The 26,795-nt window shown below is 36.4% G+C and overlaps 1 protein-coding gene across 1 annotated transcript in view; it reads right to left on the bottom strand.

Annotated features, from left to right (window-relative positions):
* MYO9A (myosin IXA) overlaps positions 1–26,795 on the bottom strand; it is a 260,868-nt gene that overhangs the window by 77,642 nt on the left and 156,431 nt on the right. Inside the window, exons 19-28 of the mRNA XM_011953817.1 lie at positions 24,683–24,805; positions 17,831–17,911; positions 16,843–16,953; positions 15,865–15,987; positions 14,108–14,257; positions 12,580–12,899; positions 10,369–11,940; positions 6,594–6,693; positions 5,885–6,100; positions 300–412 (exon numbers count right to left, since the gene is read on the bottom strand). Of these exons, the coding sequence (XP_011809207.1) occupies positions 300–412; positions 5,885–6,100; positions 6,594–6,693; positions 10,369–11,940; positions 12,580–12,899; positions 14,108–14,257; positions 15,865–15,987; positions 16,843–16,953; positions 17,831–17,911; positions 24,683–24,805 (2,909 nt within the window). The remainder of the gene's footprint in view (positions 1–299; positions 413–5,884; positions 6,101–6,593; positions 6,694–10,368; positions 11,941–12,579; positions 12,900–14,107; positions 14,258–15,864; positions 15,988–16,842; positions 16,954–17,830; positions 17,912–24,682; positions 24,806–26,795) is intronic.

Below are 26,795 nucleotides of genomic sequence, written 5' to 3' on the forward strand. Positions count from 1 at the left end.
CTATATGCACTAACTTGCATATTTTTCTCTTGTTAATCTGTCTTTTGTTACAGGATTCTGTCCCAACCATGAACTTATGAGGGTTGAGGGAAATTTTTCTTTTCTTCTCTTCAATACATATCTGAACTACTATGCGCCTATAAACAGTAGGTACTTACCATTTCTTGAAAAATTGGTAAATAAGCTAATTTCAAAAGTGGCCTATCAATTCCGGTTTTTTAAAAAAGCTCAGTACTTAACTATAGTCAATTATCAAATAAAATTACATTATCCCTATTAATTCTATGTATACTTTATACCTTGTATCTGAATCTGAAGCCTTCTGTCTCACTGCCAACTTGGTAATCTCTCCTTGAGACATAGTCTTATGAAGCTTTACTTGTTCATCAACTGATGAAAATCGCTGTGATGTCTGTAATAATTACATATGTGAAAGATTTAATGCCAAGTAAATATATGATAGCACTGTAATTAAAATTCAGGTTATAGAATTACTTGAGCTATTTAAAAACACACAAAAACATTCATATTATTCAGAGATTCATTGAAATAATAGAGCCTACTGAAAACTCTATATAAAGTAATCTGAAATAAAGAGGACTTGGTCAATGAAATAAACAGGATCTAGTTCATATTTTCTGACAATTTAAAAAGGAATCTCAAGTGGAAAGGCAAGAAAGTGAAAACCATTTAAAGATATAGACAAAAGATGCAGGATCTAATAAATCTAGACCGCTAACTATTGTTTTTCAAATCTCCTTTTATTTATCCCAAAAGGTGGCTATTACTTTTATGGCTTAACTTGCTATTATAAATTCTTCATGTATCTAATCAATAATTTAAAAGAGATGGAATATACAATGATTTTTAAAGAGCCAAAAGACGAAAGAATAAAGGCTCATTACTATCATTAATGGTCTAAATTATAAACAACTTATAAGGCTATCAAACTGTGACCTGATTTTTAACTGGCAGTTCTTGTTCCATTTGTTTAAAATGTGTCCCACTAAAGACAATCCTGTCCCTGAGGAGAGAATTTCTTGTTATCTATTCAAGTCATTTCCTAATATTTCATTTTTCTGTAGTTATAATATTCTTTCTTTAGTCTTTTGGACTGCATGACTATGGCCTTATTAACAGAAAGAGGAAGCCAGGCGCGGTGGCTCAAGCCTGTAATCCCAGCACTTTGGGAGGCCGAGACGGGTGGATCACGAGGTCAGGAGATCGAGACCATCCTGGCTAACACGGTGAAATCCCGTCTCTACTAAAAATACAAAAATCTAGCCAGGCAAGATGGCGGGCGCCTGTAGTCCCAGCTACTCTGGAGGCTGAGGCAGGAGAATGGCGTAAACCCGGGAGGCGGAGCTTGCAGTGAGCTGAGATCTGGCTACTGCACTCCAGCTTGGGCGACAGAGCAAGACTCCGTCTCAAAAAAAAACAGAAAGAGGAAATACCCTAAGTTGGCAAAGATGAAGTAACAGGGATCTGGTCTACCCTCTTACATGAAATCAACAAAAAACCCAGACAAAATAATATGAAACCGCAATGTTTAAAACAATGGACAGATATCCCCGAGAGATGGGGAAAAAAGGAAGTATGTCCTACACTTGTCCCATCTTACTGCCTTGAGAGTTTCTAGGCCGTGATGCAGAGAGAAGGAAACCAGGTGAAACTTGACAGACTCTGAGTGGAACACATGAAGCTGAAAGTCCAAAGTGAACATGATGACTAGAGACCAAAAGACAGAGTACTGGAGAGGAGTGAGAAGAACAAAGACAGAACTCTAGAGATCTACAGAAGGTCCACACTGAATATGCAGCTTGAGTACTAATCAACACTTTGTATGAGAAAACAACCCAAGACCAGGAAAAAGATCACTTCAAAGGATTAAAGGTAACTGAGCCCATCACTCACAAAAGGTCAGTAACAGTGTCTATGCCCAAGAGCCAGAGGATATAACTTTATGATTCCCAGGGCACTGGGCAAAGTGTACAGAGGATCTCACCTCAATAGTCAAGAATAATTAGCCTTAGACTGAGTACTGTTTGAGTCTAACAAATCTTTTTTTTTTTTTTAAGAGACAGGGTCTTGCTCTGTTGCCCAGGCTGGAGTGCAGTGATACGATCACAGCTCACTGCATCCTTGCACTCCTGGGCTCCAGTTATCCTCCTGCCTCAGTCTTCTGAGCAGCTGGGACTACAGGCACATGCCTCTGTGCCCAGCTCTTACTTTCCAGCCCTCTATGCAAATAAATTGAAAAGTTAGATGAAATTGATAATTTTATAAGAAAAAAGTGTTTACCAAAATTGACCCTGTCAGATAAAAGGTAAGACAAATTTCCCTAGAAGAAAAAAAAGAAAAACTTACCAAGGAACTACACCACAAAAAAGTACCACTCCCAGGTGGTTTCATAAAAAAATTCTGCCAAATCTTCAAAGAACAGATACTTCAATGCTATAAACTGGTCCTGATTTTTTTTAGAGGAATAAAATACACATATGAATAGTAAGTGTATAGTCAACAGTGTGGCTGCTGTCTTAAGGCTGACAATCCAAAACTCTTACGTAATAAACTTTGCTCAGTAACAACCAGTTTTCTACTATGCAAGACCAATCTCAAAATCACCTAGCCCAGGTCCTAAAACTTTATGAATATCCTCTTCTGACTTCTCCCCTGTGAGATATTACCAAGACACAGTCAAAGTGGGTTTTCTCTTACTGTAATAAGTTAATAAACAGCTTTGTTTGATCAAAGGTTTTTCTGGCAGTCCATGGAATAGACATGAGAGAGAAAGAAAATTCAACACAGATAAGGATTAGAGAGTATCTCAGAGAACAGCAGAAACAGGAATATAAGAAGTGACAGCAGTTTGGGGGGAATAATGAGAAACTTAATTTTACTATGCTGGAAGTAATGAAGATTGAAATTCTGGAGAGCTATTCAGGAGTCATATCCATAGAGATGATTGCTTTAAATTTGGGGGATGATAAAAGAAAACTGTATAGAGAAAAGTATAATGTTTCTAATACTAATCCTATAAAAGGAAGAGAAATGATTTTACTAACCCGCTTACCATCCAGAAAACGGAGACACTAAACAAACATATAAAAGCTACTTAAAAAAAAAAAATGTTTAGCAGAACATGCCATTCTTCTTGAATAAATGCCAACATGGTGTGTATAAAAATGGAGTGAGAGCAGCATACAGAAACTAAACAGTTATTCAAATGGCAGTTTGAAGTAAGAGGTTAAAAAACACCAAAGTCACTAAGGAGGGAAACTACTACACTTGTTTCCCCTCCTAGAGCAGGTAACAACTGATTAATAATTTAGAAACTCAACAGGTAATGCTTATGAAATCTCCTTCATTTGTGAAAGTCTTTATCCCATTAGATTGAGTTACTTCACAATTAGAAAGGTCATACAGCAATTTCTTCCAAGATTTAATGACACACTTCAGAGTAATAAAATCAGTTTGTTCAGAAAAAAAAAAAAAAATCCAGTTTTTAAAACTCCATGGACCTAGAAAATCAAATCCATTTAAAATCCAGAAAATATCTGGATTGTGAGATAGCAGATTTTATTTAGACACAATACATCTTCATCTTCACAGTATCAGATAATGTTAGAACATGGAATATTCTCAAGATAAATAAAAAGAGAAACACATTTAAAAATTGTTCCTACCCACCCCATCCCCAACCCCAGTAAGTATCTATCCACATATTCTACAAAGCAAAGCTTCTTCATGCAGTGTCCATAAGAAACAAGCACCACCACCTGTTCCTAAAATAGCTCGTGATGAAAGAGAAGGAAAGGAGAAAGCTGGAGACATGACTAACACACTGTGCAGGGAAGTGCTCTACAACTACTGGCATGCAGTGACCGTCAAGCAGGTGAACAGAGGCTAGAACACTGAAAGGAGCTGAATGCTCCAAGCAGAAAGCCCAACTTCCTGGTTCATCTCAGTAAAAGTTCCCGGTGTAAAAAAAGTCTATCACCAAAAGGACTAAGGGTTGTTACAAAGGAAACTCTCAGGAACAAAACAGCAGTCATAAATGCCAAAGTTTTTCTGCAAACAATAAATCTATGTATACTAGACAAAGCAGGACTTCTCATTAAAATTAGTTTATTCCATTACATAATTTCATATTTAACTGTTAATCAGATAACACAGTATATTTCCTTATTTATAACTCAAATACAGGGTACCTCCAAAATGCTGTTATTTTATTCTACACTGAAGATTTTGGCTCTAATTATATATATTAACAGATACACAGAATGTTTCCAATTTCTATAATCCTACAGTTCGGCTCAGGTTAATGACTCATTTATCCAATCAGGGGACTTGTCCTGCATTCTTCTCTTTTTGTTGTTTTTGCCTTCATAAAACATCAGTTTTGTCACTTAAAAACTGGGTATACCTCCAACAAAAGAAAAAGATAACGAGGTCATTCTGGACAATAGGAGAAATTTCAATTAACTAGATCTTTGACAATTCAAACAGCTTAAAATAGTTCAAAGATAGAATATTTAATGAGTCAAATAAAGATCATTCTAAAATTTTTCTCCAATAATTGACAGACACTAAAGAATATTAGAGGCCGGGCGCGGTGGCTCAAGCCTGTAATCCCAGCACTTTGGGAGGCTGAGACGGGCGGATCACGAGGTCAGGAGATCGAGATCATCCTGGCTAACACGGTGAAACCCCGTCTCTACTAAAAATACAAAATACTAGCTGGACGACGTGGCGGGCGCCTGTAGTCCCAGCTACTTAGGAGGCTGAGGCAGGAGAATGGAGTGAACCCGGGAGGCGGAGCTTGCAATGAGCTGAGATCCGGCCACTGCACTCCAGCCTGGGCGACAGAGCGAGACTCCGTCTCAAAAAAAAAAAAGAATATTAGAGAGCACAGTTACAGATATGCATGGAAATAAAATGTTATTTCACTCCACTTCATCAGTGATGTTTTGGTTCATACTAGACATATGGTCCTTACATTATATATTTCTAGGACAATTCCAAAATGAAACTATTTGTCTTAATATACCCATCAATACACTAATACTTGTCAAACCACATATACACCTGATTTGGGCTGAGATGATGATATAGTTATATTCTTAGCTTAAAATAGTGCAGCTTTATTCAAACGCAACACCAATGTTATATTGTGTGATTAATGCAAATTCACATTACATATAGCCTTCTATTTGGCTGGGTTGGTCCAGGAAGACACTTTTTGCTCCCTGTATGTTTAAAAATTCATGTTTATTTCTTATCAGTGAAAAGTGAGGTGGAGGAAGCAAGTTTACAGGCAAAAAATGTAAAAGTGCATTGTAGCTAAAAGCTACTGGATTATTTTAGAGCAAGGATCAGTAAACTAAACCAAGGATCAGTAAACTATGGACAACAGGTCAAATACAATCTACTGTCCGGTTTTGCAGTTTTATTACAAGACAGTCATGCCCATTTGTTTACTTAGTGTCTATGGCTGCTTTTACACTACAGTGGCTGAGTTAAGTTGTTAAGTTAGGTAGTTGCAAAAGAGACTATATGCCCCACAAAGTCTAAAATATTTATTATCTGATCTTTTACAGAAAAAATGTAAGGACCACTGCTCTAGACCTTTTAAGATACAACATGGAAAATTTCTACATTAGTGCTAAGTCAAAGAATCTTAATTTTGCCTAATTTATACCTTTTTAAAGTGCCATTTATTTGAGTTCTATTAAATTAAGGTTTAGCTTAGTTGCTGTGTTCACTGAGGTTTCCCATGTACAAACCATTACATGGGAAGAAGCTGTGAAGGTTAGCTTTAGATTAGCAAAGACTATTTCCATCAGATTTGCTTGCTATTTTTCTTATATGGCTGTAAAATTACCATTTCGGAGTCACTGTGAGAGGCCTGATCCAGGCTGGGTGTAGGCCCTAGCTCACAGTGAGAAGCTTGGTCAAGGGAGAGAAGGGGCTCAATAATGTCATCGTAATCATCTTCCTCTGTATCCCCCTCCCCATCGGCAAAAGTACCTCTAGTCAAGAAATCGGAGCGCGTCCGCGCCATTCGAGCTTTCTTTTTATGGGCCGGTCTGGCAACCTGCTTGACCAAATGATAAAACAAATAACACAACAATGTTTGGGTTTTTTTTCCTTTTTGAGATGATGCCAATGAAAGACATCAGAGGGCTCATGAATTTCTTGAAATATCCCTCCACCCCACCATGCCCTTTCCACTAGAAGTGACAGGGATGACCAAAAGGAATTTGATACATTACTCTGGACGAAGGACTAGAATGAAAGCTAAATCTACACTGTTCTACATAGCCAAAGAAGTCATCTTTCACTGCCATAATAAGTCAACAAAGTCAGTTGCACAAATTGCCTTCTTTTTCTTAGCAACTGGATTCTTACGCACCATTCCCTGCCTGGAGTACACCTCCATAATTATAACAATCTCAGCCCATGGCTTCTTTCTCTAAAAACACTTGGGAGTAAATGGGTAGATGAGGTGCTCTACCTACAAGAATAACAATTTCCAAAATAATGTACATCTCTTTTGCATAAAAGATAGATAAACAAGACCCAATACTTACCTCTCTTTGGCCTGGCCCAGCTAACTTCACAGGTTTCCATGCTGGTTCATCTTCTTTACGGAGTTGAGGATTTTTACTGTTTAAGGCCTCTTTGCTGACACTTTAAATAAAACAATGAAATTACGTTTCAGTTCTTAGCAGATATCCCATGGCAGCCAGGTTAAAGACTTCCAGCAAATTCCATAAATATTTTCAGGTCTTAGTAAATTCCCAAGACAGTAAGTCATAATTTTTCTGCTTAGCTAATTAGTAATAATAATCCTGAACCTACACATATGACTAAATTACTAGAGGCCTTGTCCTGATGATCAGTGGGTATATTCCACTATGAATATGACATGTTTAAGAATAGTAGCTGCAAAATGAAACTCAAGAAATAAAACAGATCTTATGAGGAGGAAAGGAAAATACCAAATCCCTGAATCTTTAGAATACTAGTCTTACAAGGGGCCTTTCCATCTAATCATTATAAAATATCTGAAAAATAGCCATCCAGTGATGAGGATCTCATTATATTTTATACTGAGATAGCTCCTATTGGTTAGAAAACTCCTTCCGAAATCTCTCTTTGTAGCTTTTGTCCATTGTCTGAGTTTTAAAACTTGACATTGAGGCCAGGCGCAGTGGCTCATGCCTGTAATCCCAGCAGTTTGGGAGGCCGAGGCAGGCGGATCACCTGAGATCAGGAGTTTGAGACCAGCCTGGTAAACATGGCAAAACTCTGTCTCTACTAAAAATACAAAAATTAGCTGGGTGTGGTGGCAGGCGCCTGTAATCCCAGGTACTTGGGAGGCTGAGGCAGCAGAATCACTTGAACCCAGGAGGCAGAGGTTGCAGTGAGCCACGATTGTGTCACTGCTTACTCTAGCCTGGGTGACAAGAGGGAAACTCTATCTGAAAAAAAACAAAAAACAAACAAAAAGCTTCATGTTGAATAGAATAAAATCAACACTGGCAGGATAAGAAATTGTTATCAAACTTAAAGTATGCTCCAGACCATACAGGTATTAGTGTTAGCTTATGAAAACTTAATTTTGATTGAATAACTGTCTGATGAGACTATTTCATCACTAAATTCTGGACAGAAATAGATGTCAGAATCTGATGAAAAAGTGTATATAACCTGCACCTTCATGGCCCCAATTACCTATATTAACTCAGTACCATGAGTCTCAACAACAACATATTGATAATCTCTCCTGAGTAGAACTGTAAGCTCCTTGAGAATCATATCTTACTTGCAAGCACAGTGCTGGCTAAAATTAGACACTAACTTATGATACTAGTTGGTAGATTAATTGTTCTTCCATTCAAAATCTTTCATTTACTTTTTAGAAAAGAAAGTCTAGGACACATAAGAAATTATCTTGCCCTTTGCCTCTATGCAATAAGCCCAAAACAAATACAAATAGATGCAATCTTTGCTAGCTAAAGTCTTCATAGAGATCTCCCTTTTTGTATGTAATGTATGTAAGCTGAGCAATCCTAGCTTGTCCTAAAGGATTCTCTTCTGGCTATCAAAATCTCTCTTGCCACAGTTGAGCCTACTGGACCTTCATTTATCCTCCAAAGAGAAACAACGATTAATAGAATCTTGATAGTACTTGACCACTGCAATTAACCTTTTAACTCACAGCAATTTTTAGACTTCACCATGATTTTTTTTGTCCTCTCTCATTAAACAGTTAAAAACTACTGTGTACTCATCATGATCCACTACAGTACAAAAGGGACACTAACCTAGTATTACTTTCTAATCATAAAACCCAATGCCGATCCTTAATGATAAAATGCAAGTTCTAGTCCCAGCTATTTCTCTAAATATATGATCCCGAATAAGTCATTTCACCTCTATGGGCCCCAGTGGCCTTATCTATAACATGCAGGAACTAGACTACATAATTCAGAAGCACCAACATTTATGATTCTATAAAATGTTCATGTTTCTAGTATTACTTATACAACAGGATGAGATTTAAAGTATGAATTTTACCTCTAGAGTTTAATATAATCTAATATACAATAATTTTAAAGATAAGTAGACCATTAATAAAGCAATAAAGGAAATCAGTTCAAATAGACCTACAGCTATATATCTTGGAAAAATAAGATAAGTAATTCACAAGGATGATTAATATTTTTTGGAATCTACAATTAAGTTTTCTACAAAACAAATTCATGGGTCCCAACAGCTACTTTATAAGTGTATACACCTATAATACAAACACACACATAAATGTCATAATTAACAGACATTAAAGAAGAATATTAAAGAGCTCACTTACAGATATGCATGGAATAGCATGTATCACTAAACTCAGAATGAGAGGGAATATGTTTTTAACACTCTCTTATGGGTGCATATGCTACACAGAGCCTTTGAACTTCTGGGAAATCTGTAGGTTAATGGGTGGGAATAACACTTAAAGCTGTTACTAAGCTCAACTGCACTTTATAATACTATAGAAACTCTTGGTGGAAAAATAAATTATTGATCATCTCTTGCCCACATTTACAAAGGATTTCTCTAAAATCCATATGAAATTTTAAAGGGTGGAATATTTAAATGTTCGGGTTATACATAAATGGAGAGAAAAGGTTATTTTAATTGTTAATGTAAAATTTATTTTTTTAGCCCAAAGATACAGCCCTCCTTTCATTTCAATGATGATATTCTCCCACAAGAACCAAAAGAATCTACCAAATACAAAGACAAGTATCTTCAATTTTGTTAAATTTGTTTTTATGCACCACTTAAAAATGCTTTTCTCATGACTACCATTAGTTTAAAAAAGTATAAAGAAATTCTACTTAGGGCTGGGCATGGTGGCTCACACCTGTAATCCTAGCAATTTGGGGGGCAGAGGCGGGTGGATAACCTGAGGTCAGGAGTTTGAAACCAGCCTGACCAATATGGTGAAACCCCGTCTCTACTAAAAATACAAAAATTAGCCAGGCATGGTGGCGTGCACCTGTAGTCCCAGCTACTCAGGAGGCTGAGACAGAAGAACTGCTTGAACCCAGGAGGCAGAGGTTGCAGTTAGCTGAGATCACACCACTGCACTCCAGCCTGGGTGACAGAGTGAGACTCCATCTATTAAAAAAAAAAAAAAGAAATTCTATTTATATGAGGTATAAAAAGTTAACTCTTGGAAACATTAAGTAGAATGATGGTTGCCAGGGGCTAAAAGGAAAAGCAGAGTTGTTCAATGGGTACAGAGTTTTATTTTACAAGAAGAAAAAGTTCTAGAGATCTTTTGCAAAACAAACAGTTAACACTACTGTACTGTATTATTTAAAAATGGCTAAGATGGGAAATTTTATGTTATGTGTTTATCACACACAAAGAAGTAAAATGAACGTAATGATGATCATACATAGGCCAACAGCCGTAACAAAACAAATTAACTTCTTTAAAGCCTGAAATGAACAACCTTGGACTACTAAACCTCACAGCTGTAAAGCAACCAGTATTCGGTGAATGCCTACTATGTTTACAGGCACTGTACTGACCTTCACAAATGCTTCTCACTTAATGGGGAGGAACCCAGTATTTACTCTGCTATTCATGATTAGTCAAGGATTCCTAGGGTATAACTACAACCAACTTCCGGTGATGGTAGAGTCAACAATTAGGGAATATTTTTACAAAGAGAAAATGGCCAAGTTGAGCAGCCACTTTACACAAATAGTTGGAGCAGAACAAGGCATCTTAATAAAAATACTTCAAGAAGTTTCCCATTTATACATAAACATAAATAAATGTTTCACTTACAGGGGAATATTCATATTGTCCTTTGGAGTGAAGAAAATGGGCCTAGTATTTCCCTCTCTGGAAAGGTCATCAGAATTGTGGCTATAAGACTGAGTTGGCCTAAAGTGTTCTCTTTTTGAAATGCGATTATTAGAGAGTTTACAGGCTACATTCAGCTGGGCACCCATTCTGTCTGTCTTGGATAATTCCTTAACAGTACTAGATTGGCATGGACTTCCTTTTCTTTCAAAGAACACGGTGACAGGTCTATCCTTCGGGGGTAAGTGAGCAGAGGAGCTGTCTCTCTGGGCAAGAGCTGCATCTTTTACTGATAGGGACCCCATTACATTAAGTTCTCCCTTATTTGAGGTATTTAAGCTGAGGAGAGAGGATGGCCTCTCTACTCTCTGCTTTGACTGATAGGAAGATGGTGCCACCAAACACTCTCCAATTCTTGGCTTTTCAATTGTCTTGAACGCTTTGCGTTCCTTCTCTAAAATATCTGTTTGCTGGCGAATCTGTTCCATCATCTCTTTTTCATTCTGTTGCTGCAATTGCTTTTGCCTTTCTTCCTTCTCAGTGTTCAGCTTTTCTAACTTCTTAAGCATAGGATTAGAAGACTCTGTATTCAAAGAAGGAACAATTTGATCTTCTCCTGAGCAGTGATACCTTCTAGTTTCCCTGTTGATATCCAAAGTAACAGCTTCCCCTGGTGTGTCTTCATTTTCCAATAGTTTGTTTCTTTGGATACTTGTGTCTAGTTGGGAATTTGTTTTCAGTGGGTCTTGTTGGGGGATATAAAAAAAAGTAGGCAGACTATTTGAAATGAAGGAGTCTTTCAGCTGTGGTTTACAGGTAATAGACTCAGAACTGCAGACCACTTTTTCCTTCATAGTTCCATCCTTCAAATGCTCTGCATAGCTAGTCTCATTTGAGGCACTGAGGGCATTGTCCCGTGAATCAAATTTTGGACTGCTGGATATCTTAGGTGATGGAAACAGCAAGTCTCCTTCATCTGAAATGACAGACTCTAGTTTGCTCTTTTGGCTTTCCTCAGAGCTCAGAAGTTCCAAGCTTCCTTGAGAGCTCTCACTATCAGGTGTACCCCGTGGAGACTGAAGGCCTTCAGGCACCAATTCTGTGGACCATCTGCGATCCTCTGAAGGAGAAACACCACCAAGAGAACGAACTTTCAGCAATTCTAAGCTAAATATAGCTTGCTCTAGTTCTCTCATTCTCCTACTTTCTCTTTTAGCCCGGCCTACTTTTTTCTGATGGAGATCCTCCAAGGATCTGGGTCTCTCTCTTACAAGCACACCTTCCTGCAAGTCCACACCACTCTGGCTTTGGGCTCTCTCCTGCTGCTTGTTTGGTGACTCCTTCAAGCAGTCCACCGAACTTTCATGGCTAATTCGATTACTCTCTATTACAGATTTACATTCCTCTATGGCTTTTATTCTGTTGTCAAAAGAACAATCCTCCCATTCTGAAGGGTCTGAACCCTGAATTTCCAGAGATCCATATCCTTTAATATTCACCAATCCAAGTTCTGATTTTGTTTCTCTTAGCCTTTGCTCTTTTAAAGCTTTAAATCTATATAAAAACAGACAAAATGGGTTACAGAAATATCTTAGTTACCACTGAACAAAACATATTTCCTGAGAATTTAAGAAAAAAATGCAGAGTTGTAAAATCTTTTTACAATACCTAAATACTTCTTAAATTAACTTGAATGCACATTTTACAATTTTCCTATTTCCATGAGTCAGATGATATTTCATTAAGTGTATTACTTCTACCTGGGCATTTCAGTCAAAATGTAAACTAATTCAGAAGTAAAGTTCTCATTTTAATATTAGCTTTATTTTAAAGTAAACCTCAAACTAAAGTGAAATTTTAATTTAAGTGTGAAATTACAGTTTCTGAAAGTAAAAACAGTTGAATATTGCCAATTTTGTAAGATTCGGCCTAATGTAAAAGTTAATTCTTAGCATTTATGACCACAGACCATGTAGATTTTCGATTCAATTTAATTCAATAAAACCTTATTTAACTTCCATTATAGACAATACAATGTGGGTTAAAATCAGTAAAAGTATCACAGTATAGTGGAAAAGAAATTGTATACAACCAATTCTAATACAAATTAGACAAATGTTAATGCAGAGGTATAAACAAAGTACTTGGGAAGAAAGAAAAAAAGCAAGTGTTATAGTATAGTATAGAGATTACCTTTGTCTTGCTCTGAATCCTCTACATGTTGATTGCAAAAGTATAATTTTTTTCCTTTGCTCTTGGTACCTTTTACTTTCCCTGTAGGCTTTCCATCTTGCTTGTATGCAAATAGCAGCCATGTGCCTGCGCCTATAGTGATCTCTCCATTTCTGCTGGATAACGATGGCTGCAGCCCGTAGCTCCAAGTACCGCTGCCTCTCTAAGTGAGCACGCCAGGAAGCTTGGAGAAGAGCAGCTGCGCTAGCCATAACAAAAGCATCCTTCTGCACAGCTGCATCTCTGACTTGCTTCTGATTTAGGTAATTCCTCCAGAATCTCTGTGGGGAAGACAAAATAACAGAAACTGGTTGTCATATCTTACACCGCATTTTCACAGGAAAAAAAGAGAATAAATTTCTTATGTCATAATTACAGGTTAAGTGCCTATGTAGCTAAATTCTTAGTGATTAAAAATAAGTTTTCTGGCCAGGTGCGGTGGCTCACGTCTGTAATCCCAACACTTTTGGAGGCTAAGGCAGGCGGATCATGAGGTCAGGAGATCGAAACCATCCTGGCTAACAGTGAAACTAAAATACATCTCTACTAAAAATACCATCTCTACTAAAAATACAAAAAAAAAAAAAATTAGCTGGGCGTGGTGGTGGGCGCCTGTAGTCCCAGCTACTGAAGAGGTTGAGGCAGGAGAATGGCATGAACCTGGGAGGTGGAGCTTGCAGTGAGCCGAGTTCACGCCACTCCACTCCAGCCTGGGCGACAGACAGTCTCTGTCTCAAAAAAATAGAAAATAAAAAAATTAGTTTTCTACAAAAGCAGAAAGTACAACTGAAAAAGATAAATAGAAAAAAGTTTTCTCTTCCAGATATGTTTGGCTAAAACAGCTATTTTAAATACTATAACCTTGATGGAGTTAATTACAGAACTTAATTTAAAATTTTTGGATGATTTCATGTCCTTCAAATTATTAATAATTTTAACATATTATATTCTTTTGTTACAGTTTGCCCAAATAACACTAATGGGTTTAAGGTAATCCTGATACACATTCCAAAGATGAAGATACTAAAGATTTTCTTGCACAAATGGAAAAGATATTATGGAAATGATATAAATCAATGAGGGCATTAATAAAACAAATAAATGTAAAATAAGGTACCTATCATCCAAAATGAGTGTCTAAAACCAACAGTATATATAAACTCTCAAACATCACTCCAAAAACCGTTAAATAAAAATAACTATGTCAACAAATATTAGGTAACTCCTTAGCCCCTACTCAGACCTCACAAGACATTATAACTACAAATTCAATTTAATTTAAATTCAATGGAATCAATATTTATTAATAGTCTATTATATGCCAGATAATCTGTTGGGTGTTATGAGCACTTCAAAAGTGGGTATGACATATTCTCATTTCTGAAGTTTACATTATTATTGAAAATGTTTTACAGTAAAAAGGTTCTGGTTACTAAACAAAGGCCAAATAAATTAGTCAATCTCATGCAAAGAATCCTTTGCTTCTCACCTGGATAACAACAGATGCTTGTCTCAGATGGAGGAAATGCTGCCTACACAGCAAGACCCTGAACCATCGCTGCAACAATATGATTCTGCGGAGCACCTCTTGGTGAAGCAGATCTTGTAAGTGCTGTCGTTCCTGCTCCTTTAGAAAGACCTACCAAAAGGAAGGCGAGGAATGCAGCGTAAGAAGAAATGAGAAATTTATTTCATGAATCATCCTTTCTGTGATTAAGCTTTTAGAGAAGAACAAACACAGTGGCAGGCATGTAAATGAAGTACTGATAAATATTCCTACAGATTTATCCAAAGTAGTCATTCTCAAATTGAAATGGAGATAGTAGAATAAGGAAGGTGAGCTGGGTGTGGTGCTACATGCCTATACTCCTAGCTACTCAGAAGGCTGAAACAGGAAGGTTGCTGAAGCCCAGGAGTTCAAGTTCTATGGCAAAATAGAGAGATCCGGTCTCAAAAAAAAAAAAAAAAAAAAAAAAAGACAGAAAAAAAGGAAGGTAAGCAAGGGAGGAAGGGAGAGAGAAATGACAAGGTCAGCAAGAGTATCAAAATTCCAGCACCAGAGATTATGCTATATTACTCCATTGGGGAAACCACTGCTATAAGTAAATGTATTACTGGTAATAAATCATATTTTTTAAGGGTGTTGGGGTGGGGAAAAAAGTTGAAAACCACAGATCTTGAAGCTTGAATCATATAATGAATAAACCAATGATAACAGTCTTTTTGAAATCCAGAGTGCATTAAGCTTCTCACTGTCCAAAGTTATTAATAAGTTTATTTTATTTACTCCTTCATTTCACTAATGTTTAGGGTTTGGGAGGCTGCAAAGGTGAAGGAGACATATCCCTTTAGAAACAGGAATTATACCTCTCATTTGAGATCAGGTAGATATTATATACCCAAAGAGGAAGATGGTAAACTAATAAGGGCCAGAGACAAAACATCCCACCTGAGTAACACAAAGAGTTGAAAATAATAATAAAGGCATGCACAGGAGACAATGGGACAATTAATCTCCATAAAAAAAGATATTAAGTAATGTGAAGCCACAATATGAAGGTTCTCAAAAAAGAGAAAGATGTTTGTATTTAATAAGGAGGTTATGAGGGGGTTATTATCAAGCAGGAGGCAGACATAAAGAACTAAGTATATTAAGATAATAATTTTAATATTATGAGTAGAATAAATTAAATGGAATGACAAATACACTAGAATCAGATAAGTAAGCTGTTCACTGTATAAGCAATGTAGATGAGAAGAGATAAGGAATAAAAATAAAATGGAAGCAGTAGTAATGGAGAAACAGAAGGTGATGTGAGAATCTCTTTGTAAAAGGAAAAAATATCCCTAAAACTTTGTGAAAGGAATAAAGTGAATGGTATGCTAAAGACAATTATGGTTTCTAGACTGAGAAACTGGAAAAGGGGTGACAGAGAAAGAAAGTATTTGATAAATTTAAGACCAGACGAATCTTAAATTCATCTTGGGCAAGCTGACTTGGAGATTACAGTAGAACATCTATGGAGAGATGATTTTTAGGCAGTTAAAATTATAGTCAGAACTAGAGCACTGGCCAGAGCTCTGTGATTAATATTGACTATATAATTAAATAAAAACCTGGGTCTAACCAATTGTCTTCTGATATCTGATTCACTATCTTTTTAATAAACAATCTCATAGGTAAAAATTATTATTTTTTAAATAAATGCACTCAATTTTGACAAGAGCTATACAGATTATATTTACCATGGTTTTTCCAACTTGATAATTATCTGGATTAAGATTCATTTTCCTGAAGTAATCCTGAATGTTAAATTTGGATGGTATAATATTTCGGGGAAGAAGTACATGGAAGTGGCTCACAAAATCCTGAAAAATAATTTAAAAAATTGTAAAATCAGAAAGTAGTGTATGTAAACAAGACCTTAAACTAATTATCATTTTATTAATCTTTTCCTCTTTCTTTTAAACAGGGTGAAACCAAGAAGTGCATGTTAATTTAAGATATAATAAAAGGTTAATTCGAAAAACATAGGAGGCGGAGAAAGATATTGGGTTCTACATATCGTATCATATCATCAAAAGGGAATGAGAGGAAAAAAAAAAAGGGCAGAGGCTAATTATCCCTTTTGAGGAAGCTTTATAAAAGACCAAAGAAAAAGTTAAACCTAAAATTTCTATCAGGAAAAAAAAAAGCAAACGTGGCAGGGTAACTGAGAATGAGGCTTTCCGTCCCAGTAACAGCAAACACTTGCTCAGTTGCTGAACAGCTTCAATACAATTTCCATACCCACAGCAGCAATTACTGATAAAGAGTAGCTGGGAGCCTTCTTGGCAGCTTACTATGAAAGAAAATTCTGCTGAGAAAACTTTAGGGAAAACCAAATGGAATCTTTTCACTAGATAGTTCTCATTGAAATATTTCAGCGACTGGAGAGGTCAGTGCAAAGAATTGTTATATCAGGAGTAAACTTAGTATTAGCAAACATTCTGATCAAATGAGAATAACCAAGTACTGGATTCTATTACCATAATCTTAATGAGATTGCTGCCATCCACTCAAAGTAAATACTGTCTATCCCTTTTCAATTCCGTATACAAAACGTGAAATGGAAAGGAAGAATTAAGAGAAATAAGTAAGCCCTAAAGAAATAATAAGCAAGATATGTGGGAATCATTTACTTGATGTGTCTAAATATGTAAATATCACTATAAAAACAGAACCTGGAAAGAATATTTGGAGCTGTATCCTGATTGGCGAATTCGAACTGTTTCCAGCATTCCAGTATATCGAAGCTGTCTAAGTACCAAGGCATCATTGAACCTCAAGGGCAGCTAAAGCAAATGGAAAAAAGATTAACCCAGAACAGTAGATCTCCAAATTATCTGTTTATAAGCATGGCTAACTGTTGAGTATCTAGAGATTGATTGGAGGTTGTCTGGTTAAGATATATAATAACTAAGCTGATAGGTAAGGCAAGCTCACCTCTCAGCTGGTAGCTTCAGAGAAGTTCTGACTGCCCAATCCTAGGGAAAAGAGAGAAACCAAGCTTCCAGGCTTCTCTGGTTGTGAAGAGAGAGGACCTTAAAAGCTCAAAAAGAATGTAATCACTCCCAGAGGCCACACAGTCCAATCACTACAAAATCTGTAGCAAGATAACCTACAACTGGGTGTGGTGGCTCACACCTGTAATCCCAGCACTTTCGGAGGCCAAGGTCACTTGAGGTCAGGAGTTCAAGACCAGCCTGGCCAACGTGGCAAATCCCCGTCTCTACTAAAAATACAAAAATTAGCTGGGTGTGGTGGTGCACACTGGGAGTCCCAGTTACTTGGGAGGCTGAGACAGGAGAAATGCTTGAAACCAGGAGGTGGAGATTGCAGTGAGGTGAGATCATACCATTGCACTCCAGCCTGGGTGATAGAATGAGACTCTGTCTCAAAAAAGAAAAAAAGAAAGAAAAGAAAACTCTTTTCTGACAGGACTTCAAGAGGTATTTGCTTCTCAAATTCTTGGTGATGCTAAATCAAATCCATATAAACACCTTACAGGCAGGTAAATATGGAAAAATCCATTGAAAGTATTTATAAAACACTATTTTCCTTATAAATATTATAGTTAGTGCTTCCCCTCCACTTATTCTGCTTAAAAGTATTTAAAGCTCAGTTTGAAGTAAGCTGAGATATGTGCTCTCATTTATAGGACATTTTTACCTTTTCAGCATTAGAGCGGATGCATTTTACAAAATATGGTTCTGCCTGACCAAGTGTTTCCATTAGCTTGCTTAATGATGTCTGCAACAGAAAGCAATATAATTATCATACTCTCCCATTCCAAACTATTAACAAACAACGTATAAATATAATCAATATGCTGGCAAAACATTCAAAAAGTAGAGGCACACATAGCAAGAGGTTTGTTTTTGAAAAGCACATTGTGTATATTCTTATACTGGTTAAATTATGGATAATTAAGGATAAGGATGGTAGTTTGGTATTAAAGCAGATAGCCTGGAAATAGTAAATATTGCAGATGTATTTCAGAATAATCAAATGTAGAACTTTTTTTCACTTTTCTTCACATTTCATGAAACAATTTTATTCAAACTCATGTATCCTACAACTTTTAAAATGATTCAGGAGGGTATCCAGTAAGGTAGTACTCCCTTGCTTTACTTTAAATGTCTACAGAGTATGTAATGATATCCCTTTTTTTATTCCTGATAATGGTAATTTGTACATTCTCTCTTTCTTCCTGATTAGTGGCTAGAAGTTTATCAACTTTTTGATTTGTTCAGTCCAGGCTTGGTGGCTCACGCCTATAATCCCAGCACTTTGGAAGGCCGAGGCGGGAGGACCACCTGAGGTCAGGAGTTTGAGACCAGCCTGGCCAACATGGCGAAACCCCGTCTCTACTAAAAAAACTACAAAAATTAGCCAGGCACGGTGGTGCCTGGCTGAAGCATGAGAATTACTTAAACCTGGGAGGTGTGGGTTGCACTAAGCTGAGATGGTGCCACTGCACTCTAGCCTGGGCAACAAAGTAAGACTCTCTCAAAAAAAAAAATTTTTTTTTTGATCTGCTTAAAGAACCAGCTTTTGGTGTCAGTGTTTTTTTTTTTTGTCTATTTTTCTATTTTTCATTTCATTGAATTCTGCTGTTATCTTTATTATTTACTTCTCTCTGCTTGCACTGGGTTTCATATATTCTTTTTATAGTCTATTAAGGTAGAAATTTAGATTACTGAATTGAGACATATCTGCTTTTTCAATAAAAGCATTTAGTGATATAAATTAACCTTGGAGCACTGCTTTAGCTGCATTGCACAAATTTTGATATTTCATTTTATTTAAAATATTTTAAAATTTTCCTTCCTCTAAAAAATGTATTATTTAGAAGTCTGTTTTATATATTCTAAATATTTGGGGATTGATATTTTTCTTTGATTTCTGGTTTAATTCTATTACAAATACAACATTTTGTATGATTTCAACTCGAATTTATTAAGGTTTTATGGCCTAGTTTATGATCTACCTTGGCAAGTATTTCATGGGCACTTAAAATGAATGTATATTCTGCAATTCTTGGCTAGGCTGTTCTATAAATTTCAGTTAGGTCAAGTAGGTTAATCATTCTATTCAAGTCTTCTATGTCCTTCCTAATTGTCTACTGACCCTATCAATTACCAAGAGGTATGCTGAAGTTTCCAAGCATTGCAGATGCAGATCTGTCCATTTTTCTTTTAATTCTATCAGTTTTTGGTTCAGATATTTGGCAGCTCTGTTATTAGAGGAATACACATGTAAGACTTTGTAAATTACACCTTTTATCATTATGAAATTATCTCCCTTTATCCCTGGTAGTTTTCTCTGTTCTGAAGTCTACTTTGTCTGACTCTACTATAGTCACTATAGCTTTCTTTTGGTTTTTGTTTGCATGGTTTATTTTTTTCATTTTTTTAACCCTTTAGTATCATTGTATTTAAAGAGGTTTCTTGTAGATAACATACAGTTAGGTCTTATTTTATCCAATCAGATAATATCCATTTCTTAATTGGACTGTTTGGAGCATTTACACTGTTAATAATTAGTATGGTTGGATTTAGGGCTACCAGTTTTATTACTGGCCTTCTGTTTGTCCTCTTTCATTTGTTCCTCCCTTCCTCCTCTTACTCCCTGCCTGTTTAAAATAGACTTTTGGAGCAGTTTTAGGTTCATAGCAAAAATGAGCAGAACATACAGAGAATTCCCACATGCCCCTTTACCCCCACATGCACAATTTCCCCTATAATTAACATCTTGCATTAGTGTGTTATGTGATGAACCAATACTGACACATGATTATTAACTATAGTCCATAATATGCATTAGGGTTCATCTTTTATGTTGCACATTCTATGGGTTTAAACAAATATATAGACATTTATCCACCATTGCAGTATCATACAGATTAATCTGACTAAAGTCCTCTATGCTCTGCCTACTCATCCTCCCTCAACTAGATCCTGGCAACTACTGATCTTTTTTACTGTCTCCATAGTTTTGCTTTTTCCAGAATGTCATATATCTGGAATCTTACGGTATGTAACCTTTCCATATTGGCTTCCTTCACTCAGTAATATGTATTTAAGGTTCCTCTAAGCCTTTTCATGGCTTGAAAGCTCATTTCTTTTTAGTGTTGAATAATACTCCATTGTCTGAATGTACCATAGTTTGTTAATCCATTCACCTACTGAAGGACGTCTTGACTGTTTCCAAGTTTTACCAAGGTATGAATAAGGCTGCTATGAATATCCGTGTACAGGTTATTGTGTGGACATAAGTTTTCAGCTCATTTAGGTAAATACCAAGAAGTTGTTACTGCTGGATCATATGGTAAAAATATAGTTTTATAAGAAACTGTCAAACTGTTTTCCAAAGTGGCTGCACCATTTGGCATTCCCACCAGCAATGAATGAGTGTTCCTGTTGCTCCACATTCTCACCAGCATTTGGTGTTCTCATTGCTTTGGACTTTTGTCATTCCAATAGCTGTGCTGTGGTATCTCATTTTTGTTAATTTGCAATTCCCTAGTAACATATAATGTGGAACATCTTTTCATATGCTTATTTGCCATCTGTGTACTTCCTTTGGTGAGGTGCCCCTCCCCTCTGTTCAATATACTTAATATTCCATATTAATTTATCTACTTTTCAGCTATTTTTGTACTGCATTTTAGTAGCTGCTCTAGGGATTACAATATACAAACCTAACTTGTCACAGTCTACTTAGGAGTCGACATTTCACAAGTTCAAGTAAAACAAAGAAGTCTTAGAACTATATATAGACCTCTGTTACTGTTGTGAAATTTATTACATCAGCATACAAATTTTTAAACTTTTCAGTGTTTATTTTTCTTGCAAATGCTATTGTAGTATAATATACATAGGGCTTGGCACAGTGTCACATGCCTGTAGCCACAGCTACTTGTGAAGCTGAGAAGGGAAGATAGCTTAAGCCCAGAAGTTGGAATACAGCCTGGGCAACATTTTATGAGATGCTGTCTCAAAATAATGACAATAACAATACACATAAAATATTAAAATCATAAGTGTAGATGATGACTTTTTACAAAAGGAAGATGTTCTTGTAACTAGAGCCCAAATTAAATATACGTGTGTGTGTGTGTGTGTGTATACATATGTATAAAATCAGAACCTCAGAAGCCCCTTTGTGCCCCATCCCATTTAATTGAGCAAGGTCACTGTACATAAGCTATGTACTCATATTTCCACACCCCAACCAAGGGTAATTATTATTCTTACTTTTAAGATGATAAGTTAGTTTAACCTACTATTAAAGTTCATATGAATGGAAAAATAAACCATGTACTATTTTGTATTTGTTGCATACAATTATATTCTGTAAATTTTCAGGGCTGTATATTAGTGATCCATTATTTGGCATTACTACCATTAAACTATCCATTAAGAGATGAGTATTTTGTTGTTTCCAGCTTATTATGAAAAATTTTGCTACGAACATACTTGTCTTTTAACTGTATTTTTTTTTTTTTTTTGAGATGGAGTCTCGCTCAGTTGCCCAGGCTGGAGTGCAGGGGCGCAATCTCGGCTCACTGCAAGCTCTGCCTCCTGGGTTCACACCATTCTCCTCCCTCTGCCTCCCAAGTAGCTGGGACTACAGGCACCCGCCACCACACCCGGCTAATTTTTTACATTTTTAGTAGAGACGGGGTTTCACCGTGTAAGCCAGGATGGTCTCAATCTCCTGACCTCATGATCCACCCTCCTGGGCCTCCCAAAGTGCTGGGATTACAGGCGTGAGCCACCGCGCCCGGCCATTAACTGTTTTCCAATATGCTTGTATCAATTTACATTTCAACAGTACCATATAGGAGTTCTGAACACTCCCTAATCTTGCCAACATGTTGTATAATCAGTTTATTTCAGCCATGTTGGCGAGTATGTAATAGCATTGCTTTGTGGTATTAATTGGCATTTCCCTCATGAATCATAATATTGAACAGGTTTTACACAGGTGTATTGGTCTTCTGGATATCATCTTTTATAAATTGCCTATTTGAGACTTTTGTCCATTTGTCTATTAGGTTTTCTTCCTTTTAATAGTTCTTCATATATTACATATATGAGTCCTTTTTTAGTCTTGCTCTTTTTCTTCTTTTAATGGTGACTTTTTTGGTTTAAACAGTTTTATAGAAATAAAATCTACATACTATTAAAATATATACATTGTAGTTCACAAATCAATGAGTTTTAGTAAATTTACACAGCTATGCCACTATCACTACAGTCCAGTTTCAGAACTCCTCTATCACCCCCAAAAAGCTCCTTTCTGCCCATCTGCAGTCAATAACCACTTGAGTCACAGCCCCAGGGAACTACCAATCTGCTTCCTGCTGCTATAAACTATCTTTTAAAAAAATATAATCTTTGGCCGGGCGCGGTGGCTCAAGCCTGTAATCCCAGCACTTTGGGAGGCCGAGACGGGCGGATCACGAGGTCAGGAGATCGAGACCATCCTGGCTAACACGGTGAAACCCCGTCTCTACTAAAAAATACAAAAAAAAACTAGCCGGGCGAGGTGGCGGGCGCCTGTAGTCCCAGCTACTCGGGAGGCTGAGGCAGAAGAATGGCGTAAACCCGGGAGGCGGAGCTTACAGTGAGCTGAGATCCGGTCACTGCACTCCAGCCCGGGAGATAAGAGCGAGACTCCGTCTCAAAAAAAAAAAAAAAAAAAGAAAATGCATATGTGTAAATTTTTGGCAAAGGGCCTAGAAAACATACTATACATTGGTCATTATCTATGGATGGTAGATGACTTTCACTTGTTTTTGCCCATCTATATTTTCCAAATAATCAAAAATTAACTCATTACTTTTGTAATAACTTAATGGTCTATTAGAAATATTAAAGAGGACTCTTTTTCTAAAAATTAAATATAATTCATGAATATAAATTAAGAATATGTAAATTTGGAAGGATTTTAAAAGACACAATAGGATTGTGATTATAACTAAGTTTTTATTGTACTAGCTATATGGTATTCTTCAAATTAAAGAATGATTTCAGTATACATGGCATCTGTAAAAGATCCAAGGTAACAAAATAAAGGACATTTAACAGCTTAATAATTCTACCTTTCATAATCGTGAGATTAATGTTCCCTTTTCAGACATTGAGCTCACCAAATTACCTTTTGATCAGAATTTGGCTTCCCACGTGGATTTGCTAATCAGGGAGAAATATGCTAATAAACTAACCATTGTATTAAGTCTGCTTATGACTCATATTTATGTTGTATATTAATAAACATATCACTCAACGTGATTTTTTTTTTCTATAACCCATTAATCTTTGCATTTCTAATCCACAAAGTCTGGATTGTGAGGACAGCAGCAAGGTAAAGACAGACGTTCCCCAAGCACTATCTTCTCATTCTTCCCAACCAAATGCCATTAACCCATACGATTATTAAGAAGGATTTTTAAAATTCATGGCAGTGATTTCATTATACTCAATTCCCTTTCCTTTAACCTTATTTGCACATATATGAGTTATATGGCTCCTTGATCTTGCTTTTTCTCTTTTTTTTTTTTTTAAAGAGAAAGCACGTGACCAAACAGCCTTCACAGATTCAAATTTTCCTTTAGGCCTATAGTGAGAATTACCTAAAATAAAATGATATTTCTAGCCCACAATTTGAAGAACTGTGCCTATAAATCACACAACGATACATTAGTAGATAATTTATGTTCAAACATCCTAGCTGTAAAAGAAGCATTTTAAAAAGTGTTAACATATACAGATACATCTATCACGAATAAGGAAATTTTTCTTCAACAGTGAGCATTGCTTCTGTGATATAAACATGAAATAGAGTAAAATTATGCAAAGCATTGTTACCTACCAGATATTTTGCTTATTTTCATAAATATCTACCAAATGAAAAGATCTTAGAAGATAGATGATTTGAGAAGAATGGAAGAGGCAATTTAAAAAGGAATCTGAAAACAATTATTCTGGAAGAAATTTGGCTTTTAGGAATAAATATTATCCTAAATATGATAATATAAATATTATCACATTCCTAAAAGCCCCCCAAAAAAGAACTGGATTTCTATGTAGACAAAAGTAAAATAAATACACAGAAAAGAACCCTTCAGCCTCATTTAGTTAACTATCAATGGCAGCAGCATGAGGTTTAAGTAGGGGAAAAAAAAATACATCATTATGCTAACAGTGACATTATCTAAGCAGCAGGGTTTAAAGGCAGATTTGTTTGTAACATCAATTTTCTGCTTTCTCCTCACACTGAAAATAACAAATATTGAGATAGCCATTATCCAGACATGTGGATGAAAAACAAAGGCATCTGACTTTTTTTTTTTTCATCTTTGGTTCTTCTTTCCAAAATGAACAGTAATATGTGGCTTTTTAGTCATATAAATTAAAATCCCATTTGAGTACCCTGCAGATCACTTTAACCTTTCAACGACAATCTGAAAGATACAGATTCTTATTTGTTTTAAGCAAAACAGGAAATAACCTGAAACTGGGCACTGATGCTGGGAGGTTTTTTCTTCTTGTGTAAATGAAGAAGAGACTTGGTAATGCGATCTTGTAGTGTCAGTCTTGTCAGGTGCTTTAAAGAATTTACTTCTAGCAAGTGCTGAAAGAAGAGAAAAAATAAATTGCTCACATAAATTAATCTAACAATAAGTCAAAATTCTCAGCCAGTTTTCATCAGTTCCTATCTATATGATCATTTCCCATTTTAAATGACTGTGATGAATATGAAAGACTGATATCCAACATTCATTCTATTCTCTAAAAAGAAAAGTACACTTCACAAACTCTCTTGCATCTAGAGTTCTGGATATGGTTTAAGTTTACCAGTAAAAGGCCCACATGTGAAACTGGGAACGTGTAACTGAGGAAGAGGCTCTGGCTACTAGTTCTGCTTCTGCTACCAAAAATGCACATACTTTATGTACCTTTTTTCTGTGGTTCCAGCATCCAGGCACTAGTTTTGTGAATGCTCAGAGGCAGAGTGCAGAACATTTGTGTTGTCATCACAACTATACTAAATGCAGCTTAGCCCTGGAGCAAATAGTTGTAGCAGTTTTCGCCAGATGGCTAACTTACACCACAGGCAGTGTATACCTGCAAGTAGCAGCTGTACTGACAGCTTTCTGATTTCCTAGCTTTCTAATTACATCTAGGGACATTTCTGCAAATGTTATTTTAACATGTGACTTCTAATGATTTTGTAAGTGCTTACTTAATTCTCTTTCTACTTAAAAACATCTACTGTAATTATTGTTATCTCAAACTGAATCCTGACTCACAGAGACAACAACTAAATACCAGGGCGACACTGTATTTCCTGACATGGGAAAATATTTGCAAACACTATTGATCAAGAAAAAAAAAGCCATGTAAAACAACATACATGTAAAAAGGGTATTTGTGCTAAATATTAGACAGTTTTGTTTTACTTTTATTGGCACTTTTGAATTATCACAGCTTCACTGTATGTATACTCATGAAAAATAATTTTTCATACTAGTCAAGAATCAATTAGAAGAATTCATAGGTTACCCTCATGTAAAAACAAATTAGCATTGAAGCCTAAAATAATTCCCCCACTTCTACTTTTAAGATACTATTGAGAAAAATACCTTGGAAATAAAGTTTGAGTTTAAATTGTTTTTCACTATGAAAAAAACACCAGAGGGACTATGTAAAATAAAATAACTACTAAAAAATCTTTGCTGTCAGGTACATCGTAAAAGTTTGTAAAACCAAACATGACATTCATTTCTGCCTCAGTCATTCCAATTTTTTTCATTTGCTTGGAATACTCTACTGCCGGGCTTTCACAAGACTTGGTTTTACTTGGCACTGAATTTGTAGTTTAAATGTAACTTTCTCAGAAAGTTCTTGCTTAAATACTGAAAAAAATAGCCCACTTCTATGTCAATTACATGTCACTTAATTTTCAACACCGCATATAATATCATCTAAATTATTTTTTCATTTATTTGTTAATTTGTATATTGTCATCTTCGTCTCTAAAAAATAACCTCCTGGAGTGCCAGGCACTGTGGTTCAGGCCTGTAATCCCAGCACAGTCAAGGCAGGCAGATCACCTGAGCTCAGGAGTTGCAGACCAGCCTGGGCAACATGGCAAGGTCTCTTCCCTAAAGTACAAAAATTAGCCAGGCGTGGTGGCGAGTGCCTGCAGTCCTAGCTATTCAGGAGGTGGAGATACGGGAGGATTGTTTGAGCTCAGGGCCAGAGGCTGCAGTGAACCGGGATTGTGCCACTGCACTCCAGCCTGGGTGACAGAGTGAGACACTGTCTCAAAAAATAAAAAATAACTAAAAGATAACCTCCCAGAGGATTCTGACTGTACTGTTCATCCCTGTACCCTCAATTTCTAAAATAGTGTCTGCTTCAGAGTAGGATTCAATAAATATTAGCTTGAATGAATTAAATACCTAGTAACTGGCCAGGTGTGGTGGCTCACGCCGGTAATCCCAGGCATGAGGAGGCCGAGGACAGTGGATCACCTGAGGTCAGGAGTTTGGGACCAGCCTGGCCAACATGGCGAAACACCATCTCTACTAAAAATACAAAAATTAGCCAGGCGTGGT

Source organism: Colobus angolensis, unplaced genomic scaffold (assembly GCF_000951035.1).
Source record: "Colobus angolensis palliatus isolate OR3802 unplaced genomic scaffold, Cang.pa_1.0 Scaffold372, whole genome shotgun sequence".
In the NCBI taxonomy this organism is placed as follows: domain Eukaryota; kingdom Metazoa; phylum Chordata; class Mammalia; order Primates; family Cercopithecidae; genus Colobus; species Colobus angolensis.